The 13,728-nt window shown below is 36.8% G+C and overlaps 2 protein-coding genes across 4 annotated transcripts in view; one reads left to right on the forward strand and one right to left on the reverse strand.

Moving 5' to 3' along the window:
• OSMR (oncostatin M receptor) overlaps positions 1-412 on the forward strand; it is a 35,349-nt gene extending 34,937 nt beyond the window's left edge. The window contains exon 19 of the mRNA XM_027811308.2: positions 273-412. The gene's annotated coding sequence lies outside the window, so the exon portion shown is untranslated. The remainder of the gene's footprint in view (positions 1-272) is intronic.
• Positions 35-13,728, reverse strand: part of RICTOR (RPTOR independent companion of MTOR complex 2) — a 91,028-nt gene continuing 77,334 nt past the window's right edge. For all 3 annotated transcript variants that reach the window (XM_055698294.1, XM_055698295.1, XM_055698296.1), the window contains 7 exons: positions 11,248-11,425; positions 9,974-10,058; positions 8,345-8,578; positions 6,790-6,942; positions 6,017-6,140; positions 4,966-5,104; positions 35-4,794 (listed from right to left, as the gene is read on the reverse strand). In XM_055698294.1, the coding sequence (XP_055554269.1) occupies positions 4,720-4,794; positions 4,966-5,104; positions 6,017-6,140; positions 6,790-6,942; positions 8,345-8,578; positions 9,974-10,058; positions 11,248-11,425 (988 nt within the window). In that variant the 3' untranslated portion in view covers positions 35-4,719. The remainder of the gene's footprint in view (positions 4,795-4,965; positions 5,105-6,016; positions 6,141-6,789; positions 6,943-8,344; positions 8,579-9,973; positions 10,059-11,247; positions 11,426-13,728) is intronic.

A 13,728-nucleotide genomic window follows, 5' to 3' on the forward strand; every position in this document is an offset into this window, starting at 1 on the left:
GCTGAGAGGTACAGATGAGACAAGAACAACTATAAGAAGTTTAAGTAGATTTTATTAACAATGCATCCCTTTGATAAGACTACGCTTCAGGAGGCTTTTAATGCCCATTGACATTAACTGTACACACTATATAAAAAAAAACAAAACAGAAAAACCCCAAAAAATCAAGGTGGGCAATACCATTTTGGGACAAGCCTCTGTTTAAATTATACACAGCTCAATGCAGTATTCTTACGGAAAATATATAAATACTTTTTCTTTCTATGTTACAGGTATACAATATAAATCAGATTTCATTGTCTGTTCAGTGACCTACAAACACTAGAACCTCCAAATATGTAGCAGCGTATTACTAAATAAAAAAAGACCACACGGGACAGAGAGAGTAAGTCTTGAGATTTTCCTTGATCCTTTCCCTCCTCAGAATGATTTAGCTAATCTCTTATAACGCAGTTTTGGGGATGCTGACAGCCCAGTGTTGGAACAATTTTTCAATTAAATTGACAAAATGTCTGCCTTCCCCCCCAAGACAATGCATCTTGTGTGTTTTAAAACACTATTCAGTGGCAAAATGGCATGTTACATTTTTTGGCATAAATTATATTTATCAAATGAAATAGTGTATCTTACAAGCAAAATGTGCAATTCTGCATGCTGTGGCATTGCTGTCCGTCTCTGTTACAAAGCTAGCCCAAAGAAAATCCACATTGTTTACTGAACACACAAATCTGCTGAAAACAAAACTATCCAGAGAACCAGGATCAGGAGTTCAACAATAACCAAGGAGGACGGCGGGGCTTCTAGCAAAATACAAATGTGTCTTCTAGTATGCCCCCAAAGGTCTTTTTCAGTTGTCAGATTCTACACTCACCTAGCATACCCTTAATAAGCACATGATAATAGAAGTGTGACTTTAAAAAAAAAGAAGTTACAGGACCTGCTTTCAGCTGGCTCCAGCGAAGCTCCAAGAAACAGGACTTGTGAGCAGCTCTGCCACGAGGCGAGCAGAAAGCTCAGACACTCCAAAGCCTGGCAAGAGTCCTTTCACTGTGACTGGCTCAGCTTGAGCTCACATTCACTTACAAGCCAACACCAGCTTCCTGCAGTCCAAAAAGGCAATAAGCAGTAGCAACTTTCTTGCTACTTACTAGGCTTTGAGTATTGCCCATTTCTCAGATGGCTACCTTTCTCTTCAGGCACCTACTAAATGTCTTATGGGTTTTTCCAGTCTCATTGCAAATTACAACTCACATGCAAGACCACTACCTATGCTCCAAAATAAAATGACAAAAAGATGAGCAGGATTCTCACTGCTACCTTTTTAAATGTTTGTAAGAGCAGCTTACCTCAGTGTGCCAAGCCACGGCACAGTAAACTACCAAATCCTTTGCACTTCATTGTGTCTTAGGGAAAAAACAACAAAACCCAAGGAGAGCATGTGTAGAGTACAATTGTCAGGTCAAGTAAGACCTGACAGATGAGGAAAATAGGCTGTTTCAAGTACAACACGCCAGGGGCCCAACATACAAGTTAGGCACCTCAAAGCCTGACCATCTCCAGCTCCAAGGGATGTCCACAGCAGCTGGGAGCATTCTGCACCTCTCTCTCCAAAAGGACTCTCACAGCACCCAGCTTAGTCCTCATCCCCACTCAGTGGAGAGAAGGAGTCCCGTGAGGAAGTAACTGGGAGCCCTTCAGTTAGCTCTCTTTCAGCCCTTTGGAAAGGACCACCCCTTTCCACTGACTGTAAAAGACGACCTAAGAAAATCAGCCAGCTTAATGCAGCAGGCCAAATGAAACTGGTTTCACAGCCAGCCGTCTCCTTCCCACAGAGGCTTCTGCACCAGACCTGAGTATTCTGTGCTAGCATGTTGAATCATCCAGGAGTTTTCTTTGCCACAGCAACGAAACTGTATTTCTATATAGTGTAAGTGAATACTATATGCTTTGCCATTTATTTGACAGTATTGGCAATTGTTCGGGTTGGAAAAACAGAAAGCAGGTGGTCTGTCAGCTTCCCTTGCGAACCTTTCTAGGAAAAGTGGAAGGATTCTTTATTAGGGTTAATATAAGCACAATTTTTATTTACTACTGTTTTCTTTCAAAGTTTTGTCACAAAGCAAATAAAATCCCAAAATAAGACTTTGAAAGGGATCTTTCAAAAAAGAAATCTACAGAATTAGAAATTCACAGTTTATAGCTAGGCCAATATCAAATTCCTTCAGTAACACTATCCCTTCATTTGCCAATTAAAATGAAGTATTAACATGAGCTTAATGTAAATTAATTCTAGAAATGTTGTACGTTATTTACAGTACAGACTTTACATCCTTGATGCATACTTGTTGAAATCTACTGACACTCATATACTTTCAGAAAAAGGAACGACCATATTTTATAACTGGATTTGTAGCTATAATTTGTATGTCAAGTTTCTATTGTCACGGATCCCCACACAAGCGAGTACATCAGAACACATGAGCATTGCAGGATGGAGGTTCTTTCAAAAGTATATTGACATTGCTTTTTGCTTACCTTTTTATAATCGGAAGCCCTCCTGTGGTGCTTTCTACATTAAGTGCTATGGGTTAAACTGGTAACAAATGAACAAAGTTGTTTCTTGGTTTTTTTTTTCTTTTCGGGTTTTTTTTTGTTGTTTTTTTGTTGTTTTTTTTTTTTTTAAATAGAGGTGATAAAATTTGTTTATTTTGCTTGAACTGCAGAAAAATATCACGGAGTTGTTTGATGTAACCCCATCTAGTTATTAAAACAAAAGTCTTACACTCTAGCCTAACTGAGGTAGTGTTTGAAACTACTGTATAAGATACACTAGCCCCATTTTTGGGAAAACTACGTTATTTCCTTTGGAGTTTATACCACTATTTGGTCTACTGTGATTGACATTTTGGTTTTACAGAAGCATTTATTTCTTACAACCAGAAGTCCTATAGTTACTGGTGTGGTATGTTTTCAAAGCATTTCAAACATGTCTTGACACACAGATATATTTGTGTCACTGACCACAGAAGAGTTGAATCAGTTTTTTTTTGCTCCTTCTTTCAGTGGGTACTCATGAAAAGATAATCTTAGGAACTAAACCTGACTCTGAGCAGCAACTTAATCTGCTTTACCTGAACCTGACGGTATGCAGTGCACATGAGAACTCAGTGAAAAGATAGCTGCAAAGCAGTGCTTATGTGGCAAGATGAAATATCCAGTAAGAACAAATGAACTCTACGTTTCACCAGGAATCACAGGACTACTTACTGAAATCTCCAGTGGTATAGCTAGTAAGAACAGAATTATGAGTATCAGGATAAATTTCACTTAGAGAATTAATCTGACAATTACAAAAAAATGGTAAAAGCGAATGGATAAAAATACGTTCTACTTTGTACAATCCAGTTGAATTATTCACCTACATCAAAATCAAAGGGTAATCCCTTCTATCACAGGCATTCTAACAAAGGTGACCATGCTACTGTATATACACATTTGCATATATTTATATTACCTTTGTGTAAAGGCTTCTGAATCTTTAGATTCATGACAAAAGTGACAGGGATTCTTACTTTTTTCTAAAGTTTGCACTCATTAATTTAGAAACCTCATTACAGGGGCAACCATTTCAATCATTAACAGCCCCTATATCATTTAACTTTTGCAACATAATGCTGCTCCAAAATTTGGTACTTAAGGCTTTTCACTACAATTAATAGTACTATCTGATGCCTGATCACTCATCCATTGAAAATTAAAATAAACCTTTGTTTTTGGCTGTTTCATGGAACTTGGAAAACACTCATAATACGTCTTCTCATAAAAGCAGCAATGATTAAATGTCTTCAAGTTTAGTTTATACAATATTCATTTATCTGTCAGAAATCATGCTTTTTCTAAGGATTTTAGTTAAAAGTAAGACCAACATTCATACTATATGAGTGTAGAAACTGCAAACACATGCGTATCATTCAGGGAAAACAATCTGATTTCAACATTTTAAGTTTAAATAATTTGTTAGTTTTAGAATCAAACTGTAGTGAAAATCCTTAACTGGTTCAGATAAGATACATGTACGTAAATGTCATGAAATTGGAGAGACTGCTAATAAAATGACTTACAACTACAGCAATATTAAAATAACTTAAAGGAAACCTCAGATTCACAGAGGTTTTTCTTTCTGTCTGAAGTTACAAACCCCCAAGTAGTGTTATAAACAGTACAAAAACCAAGAGAGGAGGGCTAACATTAATCCCCTGGTGTCCATGATTACAGCATGGCTCCCCATCGCTGGCAATGGAATGCACCCTCATCTCTGACTCCTGGTATCCAGGGTTTAAAAAGCAAGGCATTCTTCTGCTTCTCTGGGACAGAATTGGAAGTCAATCAAAAAAGATGTCTCCGTGTGTTGTCCTGTTTTTTTTTTTAATTTATGGTAGAAAATGAAATGAAAACTTGTGGAGGTGTTCAGTGCTTGGCTCTTGCATATACTGGTAATTACTATTATTAAAACTACGGTAACGTTTAACAACTCCCCAAAGGGCTCAAAAGACTGGGGCAGTAATTGGTTGAGGAAGAAAGTTTTCAGTTCAGTCTCCAGGTACCAGTAGCTTCTGGAACGGTCTAGAAGGTGATGCTCCAAGCCTTTTATCCAGTCAGTCAGAGGTTGTCTGAGGATTTCAGAAAGTCTGAAATGCAACGCACTGCATAAGGCAGAGGTCAGGATTCAGCTGATGTATCAATTACTGGCTGTTTTGTTGGTGTTGCTAAAATAGCCTCTGCTTCTTCATGCATCTAAAGAAAAAGACAGATGAAGTATTAATGCTGTTAAGAGATTTTACTAGAGAGACATCATAAAATGGTTTCGTTTAAGACATATCTGAAAGCATCTTTTATTCAGAACGTGAAACCTGCACCCAGCTGGCACATTTTGGTGCAATCTATGCAGTTGAACCCTCCACTTACTTGTAAGAACTGTACATCTTGAAATAGCTCCTGAATGAACCTTCGTGATGGAAGTCGGAACGTACAGTGTGCTAACAAGTAGGACACCTCAGAGTAAAGGCATATGTCATCAAATGCCTGGGGATACTTTTCCTTTATTCTGAAAAGGTGAAAAAGCATTTTTTTAAGTCTGGAAGAGATTTCCATCTATTTAAGAAACCAAAACTGTTCCATTAGATTTTTTGTCATCATTAACAAAGTAGAGCTCTTCAGTAACAGGCATTTTAAATTCTGGATCTGATGAAGCAAGGAAATCAAAATAGACAGCATTATTTGGTACCAAACTGGAAGAAATCTATACTAATGAGATGAAACAGTATGTAATTTGAAAGTTGTACGGAACTGGTGAGATCACCTACTCTTAAAATTACAGATGTAGAAAGAGAACAGTTTATCAAAGAATTGCTATCCACATGTGCAGCAGTAATAAAAAAATACAGAAAAGCTAACTTAATTACTGCAAGCATTTCTGAAACTAAAATGAACATTTCTGCATTTTTCTTTAGCGATTGTACATCAGTTTCCAATGTCACTAGCCCAGAAACCTACAGCTTTTATTATAACATTTGGTCCCTGGATTTGTATTCATATATTTTTAAATGTTTTTTTTCTATAAATTAATCCTAGTAGTTGACGCTTGCTTAAAGCGGAATAGTGTTTCTCAGGAAGTTACATTCTGTTCATTATTCTGCTTATCTGATATCTATTATTTGGAACAAATAACAAAAAAGAATTGTTTCTTTTCTAAAGATGCATGATATAGTGGGTATGTAATGAGGTATCACTACAGTTGAATTACTGATTTTCAAAAAGAATGGGGAAAAGTAAGAAATCAAAGACACAGCATAAATATTAGACAGAAAATCCTTTGTTTAGCTTTTACATTATATTCAATCATATCTGCTTGAAAATTTTTTAAGGAGTCAGAAGTAAGGTTAGTCACAATCCCAGAGATATTGGAGAACACATAAAACTAGATGTTGCTAAAACGTCTGAAATTCACTGAACTTACGTCAAGAGTCCAGTTTCATGGCCCTTTGTTCCTACTGAACTACTCAAATTGATTACTAAACGTAAGACTTCTTTCCGCAGAAGTATTCTGCACACTGGTGTATCATCCGGGATTGATTTTACTCCTGGAAAAACAAATTAAACAGTTGGAGTTTAAACAGAATAATCTTTGCCTGAACTAATCTTACGCCATGTAAGTCTGTTTTAGCATTCCATAAATAAACACACACAAGTATTTATGTATATATTCTGAACTATCAACACATATTTCCATTGAAATAATAAAAAAACCCCATTATTTTCAGAATTTTAACATAAATAATTTAAACATGTAAACCACCATTTCATAAATGGGAAAACCTGTACGTTTCGATTACAGTGCTGTTCTACCACAAAATCAAGTTGCAAACCGGGTGAGTGACCACCTGGCCTGTTTCTATCAGATACTGGAGAAATCAGCAACCACCTACTTGACAAGATATTATGGCGTGTTGTTTTTTTTTAAAAAACCTAACACTACTATGGGGAAAAAAGGCAATCGATTTGCTTGTAATGTTGGATACAGAACTATTTAATAACCTGCAGAAATGCTGCATAGCAAAAGGACAAGCGTTTAAAAGTACATTCTCCCATCTCAAGACAGTGGTTGTTTTTTTTTTTTTTTAATAATGAGCATTACTTTGTTGCAGTATATGTAAAGGAAATACTCTTTTTCCAGAATACCTCAAATACGTAAGTTATAATTGCTATTAATCACAAGACTTTCAAACTTACCTAGTACAAGCTCTGTACTCTTGGTGCTACTAGCTGAACCATGGGATACTGCATCGCTACAGCCTGAAATTCCAGAAAATTTGGAGGAATGCACATCTAAGTGATTGTGTATGGTCTGCCCACACCAGTCAGTATATGGAATGTCTGAAAAATCTAACATAAACAAGATGTTATATCCTTGATATTCACACTTCTCCTCACTACAAATGCTTTCCTTATTTTTCAACAATGGTAGGCATGCAAGACACTGATGCAGTAAGTACTGTGCATATAAAACAGCTGGAAACTAGATGTTGGACTTTTGGGCAAATCATAGTCAAAATGTCTAAAATTCACTTTTTTTCAATCTTGAAATACTTGAATAATCAACTCAGACACTGACAGAAGCCCAAAACCTGTCAGCACACACAAGGCTCTTACTGCTATATCTGTGCTCTATTTTACGCAACACAAAAAAGATTTTTTGCATACACATAATTTTTTTTGTTTATACAATTATCACAGATGTTGCAGAACAGGCTCTGATTCATCCACAGAAAGATGTGATAAGTAAGATTCTGCTGTGAGGCTTCACTATCCACAGCCTTTGGCATTTTGGATTTAAAGATAAGGATATAAAATCCAAACTTAAATGTGGTGCAGTTAACGGAACCACAGAAAAACAGGTCTGAAGGAAGTCCTGAAGATCTAGTTCAACCCGTTGCTCAAAGAGGGGCTCACCTCAAAATGAGGCAGGTTACACTGCAAAGAGTTTCCCCCTTATGTTGAACTCAAATTTCTATTCCTGCAGCATGTGTTTATGGCCTCCCGTCCTTTGGCGGTGTGCCTCCAAGAGCCTGGTGGCTCTGCCACACCTGTAATGCCCTTCTGCTATTTGAAGACTACAGTTGGGATTTTATTTGCCATCCCTTCTCAATACTGAACTCAAGCTCAAACATACCTCTCTGGGCCACTCCTCACATTTTGTACATCATCCTCCTTGCCAGTAGTACTCTTTATATGCTAGCTCAACGTGTAACAATGTTGTAAAATGGTGAGGAATCCTACTAAGCATCCATTACTGTATTATCTTTTTATTCCAGACATTACAAAAGGCACTGCAGAGCAAGTTCAGAAAAATAATTCTGAATCTCATCTGAATCTCGAAATATAGAGGAAGATGACTAAATCCCAGAAACTACAGCTCACCTTCAAACTCCTCCAATTTCATTTGTTTTGGTTTGTACAGACTTGCTTTGAAGTCAGACTTTTCATTACTTTGGCAGCGAGTGTCAGTTTTCAGGACATAGATTTTAAATACTAAATAAAGTTTCCAATTTTATATTCTGATAAGCTCTTAGAAATATTAAAAAACACCATGCAGGCATTTAGCCATACTAACATCACTAAAACAGAAAAGCTAGAAATACCATCGGTTGCACAGTGAGCTTATGAGGGAGAATTAATTTCAAGGTCAACAGTCGGTAAGAAAAAACCTTACTGATCAATCTTAAAAATGACAAAAATTCAGTATTTTCAGTCAGTTTTATCACACTTCCCCACAAGGAACACTAACCTGTACGACTGTATGAAGAGTTCACTTTGTTGTTAGGCTGATAACCCACTATTTGAATGCAGACACAGTAAAGGCAGTTCTCATCTGTGTGCTCCTGTAGCCCCGTATCCTCCATATTTTCTAAAAACTGAGAGGCATCTGAACGGCTGGTATTCATTATTTCCGTAAGACTGATCTGCTGTCGGAGCATCTGAAAAGGGCTTTTGACAACATCACTTGTACCTGATGGAAGACCTGCAGATAAGCATTTAACAGATCAGAAAAAAACCAAAGCAAGCAACCAACATTATTTCCATTAAGTTTCCCCTTTGTAAGCCTTTTAGGGCTGGGAGGGTGTGCATGTGAAAATCGAGGAACTTTTGAGTGGTTAAACTCCCAATATTGTTAGCATTTGGGAAACATCATGTTTTAGTCCCAGCTTATCATAGATAAAGCATTGCAAAGGACAGAATTCAACCTCTGAACACACATGCTGTAAGGTGTAAATGGTGACATTGTATCAACATTAGTAATACACATGTACCACTGTTACCAATTTCCATAGTGTCCAACCAGAACAGTGTAACATATGCCAGTTGTTTAAATGACATATGCACCAATGAACACAGAAAACACAACGTAAAAAAACCCTGTAACTGAGTGCCCCTAATGGGAAGAAACTAGACGCAACACAGAAACAAGGCGAAGACACTTCAGTGACATTCTTCACTGGCTAGAAAATACCAACAAATACAATGTTGAACAAGAGTTACTTTACACTGAAACTTAGCAAACTACAGAAACACACTTTCAGGAAAATCAGGTTTATATATATTATATTAACACCACAAAAGTAATAATAAAATCAGAAAGGTGGGTCTATTTTGACATTCCAAGTACTTGTAAATAAAGCTCCAGTTAGACAGGAGGCAAGACAACAGCTATCCTATACTATTTTAGGACAACTTTCAATGCTTCTTTTTCAGTTGTCTCACTGAAAAGACACATACTGATGCCCTGTAGATTTCTGGCTACTCTGGAGTAAAAAGTAAGTGCATTCTAGGACAAGCCAAGCATTACAGAGCACTTGGAAATTCTCTTGTCCCATGTCCCGTCAACTACGCTGACTGTCATGGAAACATCCCAGACAGACAAAGCTTAATTTCTGAAATACACACCTAACATGATTAGTTCTTTTGTTCAATTATTCAATTCAGTTGTTACGTTTTGTGAATTCCCGTGTAATCAAATGGAAGTAAAAATGTAACAGCTCAGTATGTGGCATACATATTTTATCTTACCTTAATTTTTTTTTCTTTCTTTAATGCAGTGCCACTACCAGTTTTCAAGTAGCATTGGCCTGTATTATAATCAAAGATAGACAGACTTTCCTCCTTTGTTTATTAGAGCTGGACCAACCTTACGTTGCTTTGAAGTACCATCATGTTATTTCATGCTAAATAAAAAAGGTCATTAACGGCCTGCTGTCCTCAGTCCAGAACACAGCTCTCAAAACTAAACAGCTAAGAATAACCCTTTCTTGTAAGGAAAAAAAATAATTAAAAAAAATCAGGAAACCAACACTTTATTTGTTGTACCAGACGTACAAACAATCAACAGAAATGTACAGGAGAGGAATAAAAACAGTACCTCCTGCATCAGGTGCAAAGACCCTGGCTCCACGGTCATCAAATGGAGGTGTGGTTTTCTTCTGGAAATATGGAGTTTCCTTTACCTGCAACATTCAAGTGAAAATTAAAATTAGCACAGGTGCTAATCATATATAAAGGAAAAGTAGATTTTATGATAAAATAAAAATGTTGGCCATTTTTTACTTCAGAAAAAAAAAAAAAGCTACATAGAGGAGGAAATTAGGAATGGACTCCTGAGTACTGAAGAAAAGCCAGTGAGAAAACCATATATTTGTGAATGAACGCTTATTAAAGGAAAACAGTGACCCAGAAGTGGCTGTTAATGATCTCTCCATGATGACTCTGCACCGCTAGCAACCTTGGGAGAGCAGTGCAAAAATACCCAGGATATCTAAAATGTTGCCTGTAAGATGCTGTAGAGTCAAGGTGTGAGAGAAGAAATAAGGCAACAAATATGCCCAAAGACTGCGAAGGAGAAAGTAGCAGTAGTCATGTCATAAAAAGGGAACAGAAGCAGGTATGATGGAAAATCTTGCCTTTGCTCTAGCTTTAGCAATTTATTCAAGATTAGTAAGTAATTTAGGTTTGAAAGGCAAAGACTAAGTAAAATAAAGATAAGGAAGCCGACTGATTTAGCTATAACATGGATCATGTCCTGTTTATAATGTTTATAATGAAGTAACAAAATATTAAACCCTGAGATGCATCAGTTTGTTATATGGGAATGTGTTTTAATGGAAGTAGAAAGAGGAAGGCAATTGGCAAGATACTTAAATAATCTGGTTTAACTTAAATATATGTATCTATGAGGTTAAAGACATACCATTTAATGCTATGACAATATATATACAAATAAATTATATCAAGATCGTGGTAGCAGGAAGTTAACTGTGTGATTAAACACATCATTTATGGTTGACCAATGAACATCTCAATTAGTTGGCTAAAGAGGTACTAACAAATGTCCACAGACTATGCTAAATTTAGTATAAAAGCCAGCTGTGAACTAAAAATCTTATGACAAAGTATTTATGCTACTTTTAGTTAACATTCTTCTAGCCTTGTCTGTGTCATTATTTGCCTGATAATACAAAACAGAATGGTAATTTCCTGTAGAAAAGAAACTCCTGTTGTTCAAAATGCATTCCTTGGAAGTAGCACATCCATTTTTTGCCACTTGTGTAGGTCTGGTCTGTTCTGATGAAAATGCAACAGCTGGCTACCTTTCAGTATAGAAATGCAAATTAACCCAGTAAGTTATCACATACATACCTGAAATATTTCATTGATATCCACTGGGAGAGCAAGGCCAATGTAATCATCAGAGCTACCAAATGTAGCATTAGATACCATGGAGCGAACAGAAGACGAACGCTGAAGTGTATTTTGGTTGATAGGACTTAATAAATCTTCCTTATCTAACGAAGCATAACTTAAAGCTTTCATGAACCTGTAACATGAAATAATAAATCACAATCTTGGTAAATCTCTCATTCTGGCACATTAAAAGGACGGACTGCTGACACACAGACTACCCTCATCTTCCCACTGCAGAACTCAGAGGTTGTTACTTTGTCGAATCACAGCTACAGGCTCATTGGCTTTTACTGTCTCATACTGTACTGCATGGTTTGGTAATTCCTCAGGTAAATTTTTTTTCTTTGAAAGTCCTGGGAGAGGGACTTAAAAGGCAGCAGGTAGAAACTTCTGCTTAAGGGGCTGCCAACCTTGCAAAACCACAAATATTCTCCAACTTACAAGGTTTTGAAGTTTTACAGCCCAGACACGGTCAGTAAAGATTCAGGCTTTTCAACTAACTGCCTCGTTTTGAAACATACCCATACACGGAATGTGCCTTCCCTGGATATACACAAACTCTGAGCTGAGTAAGGCACATCCCTGCAAATGCAAAAGCTTGAGTCTCTAAGGTATTAGTGATGACAGCAAGGAAGATTTTTTTCCTGTACTCTAAAGAAGCCACCCATTAGGTCACCCAAGTATGGAGCAAGAATTTGCTCAATGTGAATGCACAAACAACAAACTTGAACCTGCACAATGAGGTGGCTGTGACAAGCAGCCTCAGGAACAAAGAGATGTATTGGTAAAATGAGATGGGAGGCTGGAGAACAAGTCCTCTGTGCTGATCAGAGTCCTGATGATCGAAATTTCACATTGGGCTATCTGTCATTTTACTTCTCATCACAGATAAAAAAACCTGTAAATGTTTTCTGCTAATCACCCTTTGTAATGGACTATATGCAGGTTTTATTAAAGGTTCCTAGTAAAAAGACACACACTTCAGGAACAGTATTTTTTTATTATATTACTGCAAATTATTATACATTGGGAAGTAAGGTACAGTAGACATTTGATTACTTGACTTTCTGCCTTATAATTTTCTATAACGTTTTTGTTTTAATGGACAATTAAAATGTCTTCTTATCCCTAATAGCTAAGAGATTTATACTAAGATAAAATTATTAAATTATCAAGGTTTGACCTAAGGTTCAAAACATTATAGTAAGATGGGAATGTGCAGAACAAAATTTACAGGATATTAATGGTTTTCTTGCTACTAACTAATTCCGATCAATGCTAACAAAAGTAGCAGTGGACTTACAGTACGAGTCAAGCCATCCTTAAAGAACAGGAGAAAATGGCCTCAAGTTGCACCAGGGGAGGTTTACATCGCATATTAGGCAAAATTTCTTCACCAAAAGGGTTGCCAAGCACTGGAACAGGCTGCTCAAGGAAGTGGTTGAGTCACCATCCCTGGAGCTATTTAAAAAACTTGTAGATGTGGTGCTTGGAGACACGGTTTAGTGGTGGACTTGGCAGTCCTGGGTTAACAGTTGGACTTGATGATCTTAAAGGTCTTTTTGAACCGAAAAGGTTCTATGATTCTATACATTTCAGTACTTCTTCAAGCAACCTTACCAGATTCTCAGCATACAGATCTGTGCTGCACCAGAGCCCTTGGCTCACACTGACAGCTGGAGAACTGCTCTCTATTACTGCTTTCCATCAGCACTGTTAGGTTAACAGTTGCACTTGATCTTAAAGGTTTTTTCCAACCTAAATGATTCCATGATTCAACCCCCCAAAAAGTTACAATTGCACTAGTTATTTCATAGTAAAGCATTCTACAGTTACTCTGAAAATAAAATTAATGATAAAATTATTAGTCTTAAACATTTATCCCTGCATTTCCTGCGAAAGCTAACAGATATATCATTAGTAGTGATAAACACCACTAAATTTTCAGGAAAAGCATGTCTGCAGGAGACAGGGTGAGAGCCACGATCAGGATCTGAGACATGCACATTAACATTTTTAGTTGGTCTTTAAAGACAAAGGTAGGAAATTTAGCCTCACAAAACATCTTATGCAAAAAAATAAGCTTTTCAACCTTTTGAACAAAAAGAACAACTGGAAATATCACAAAAATCAATTTACAGCTGCTCATTGCTATGAACACATGGATTTGAGTATGAAGCATGAAATTAAGACATTTTTCTGAAGAGGGACAGAAAAACAGCCTTGGCAGACAAAAATGACAGACTATTTCTTTCCAATTTATTACTTAAATAGCATTTAAAGACAATATTTAGCTGGAAGTAGTAACACACTCTGAAATTAAAAGGACCACAATTATTCAGTGCAAACTCAGCTGTGACCAGTAAGAAAAATACATGTACTGGGTACATCACAGTCCTTCCAATCAATTATATTGTTAACCGACACAATCTGACA

Source organism: Falco cherrug, chromosome Z (genome assembly GCF_023634085.1).
Source record: "Falco cherrug isolate bFalChe1 chromosome Z, bFalChe1.pri, whole genome shotgun sequence".
Lineage (NCBI taxonomy): Eukaryota > Metazoa > Chordata > Aves > Falconiformes > Falconidae > Falco > Falco cherrug.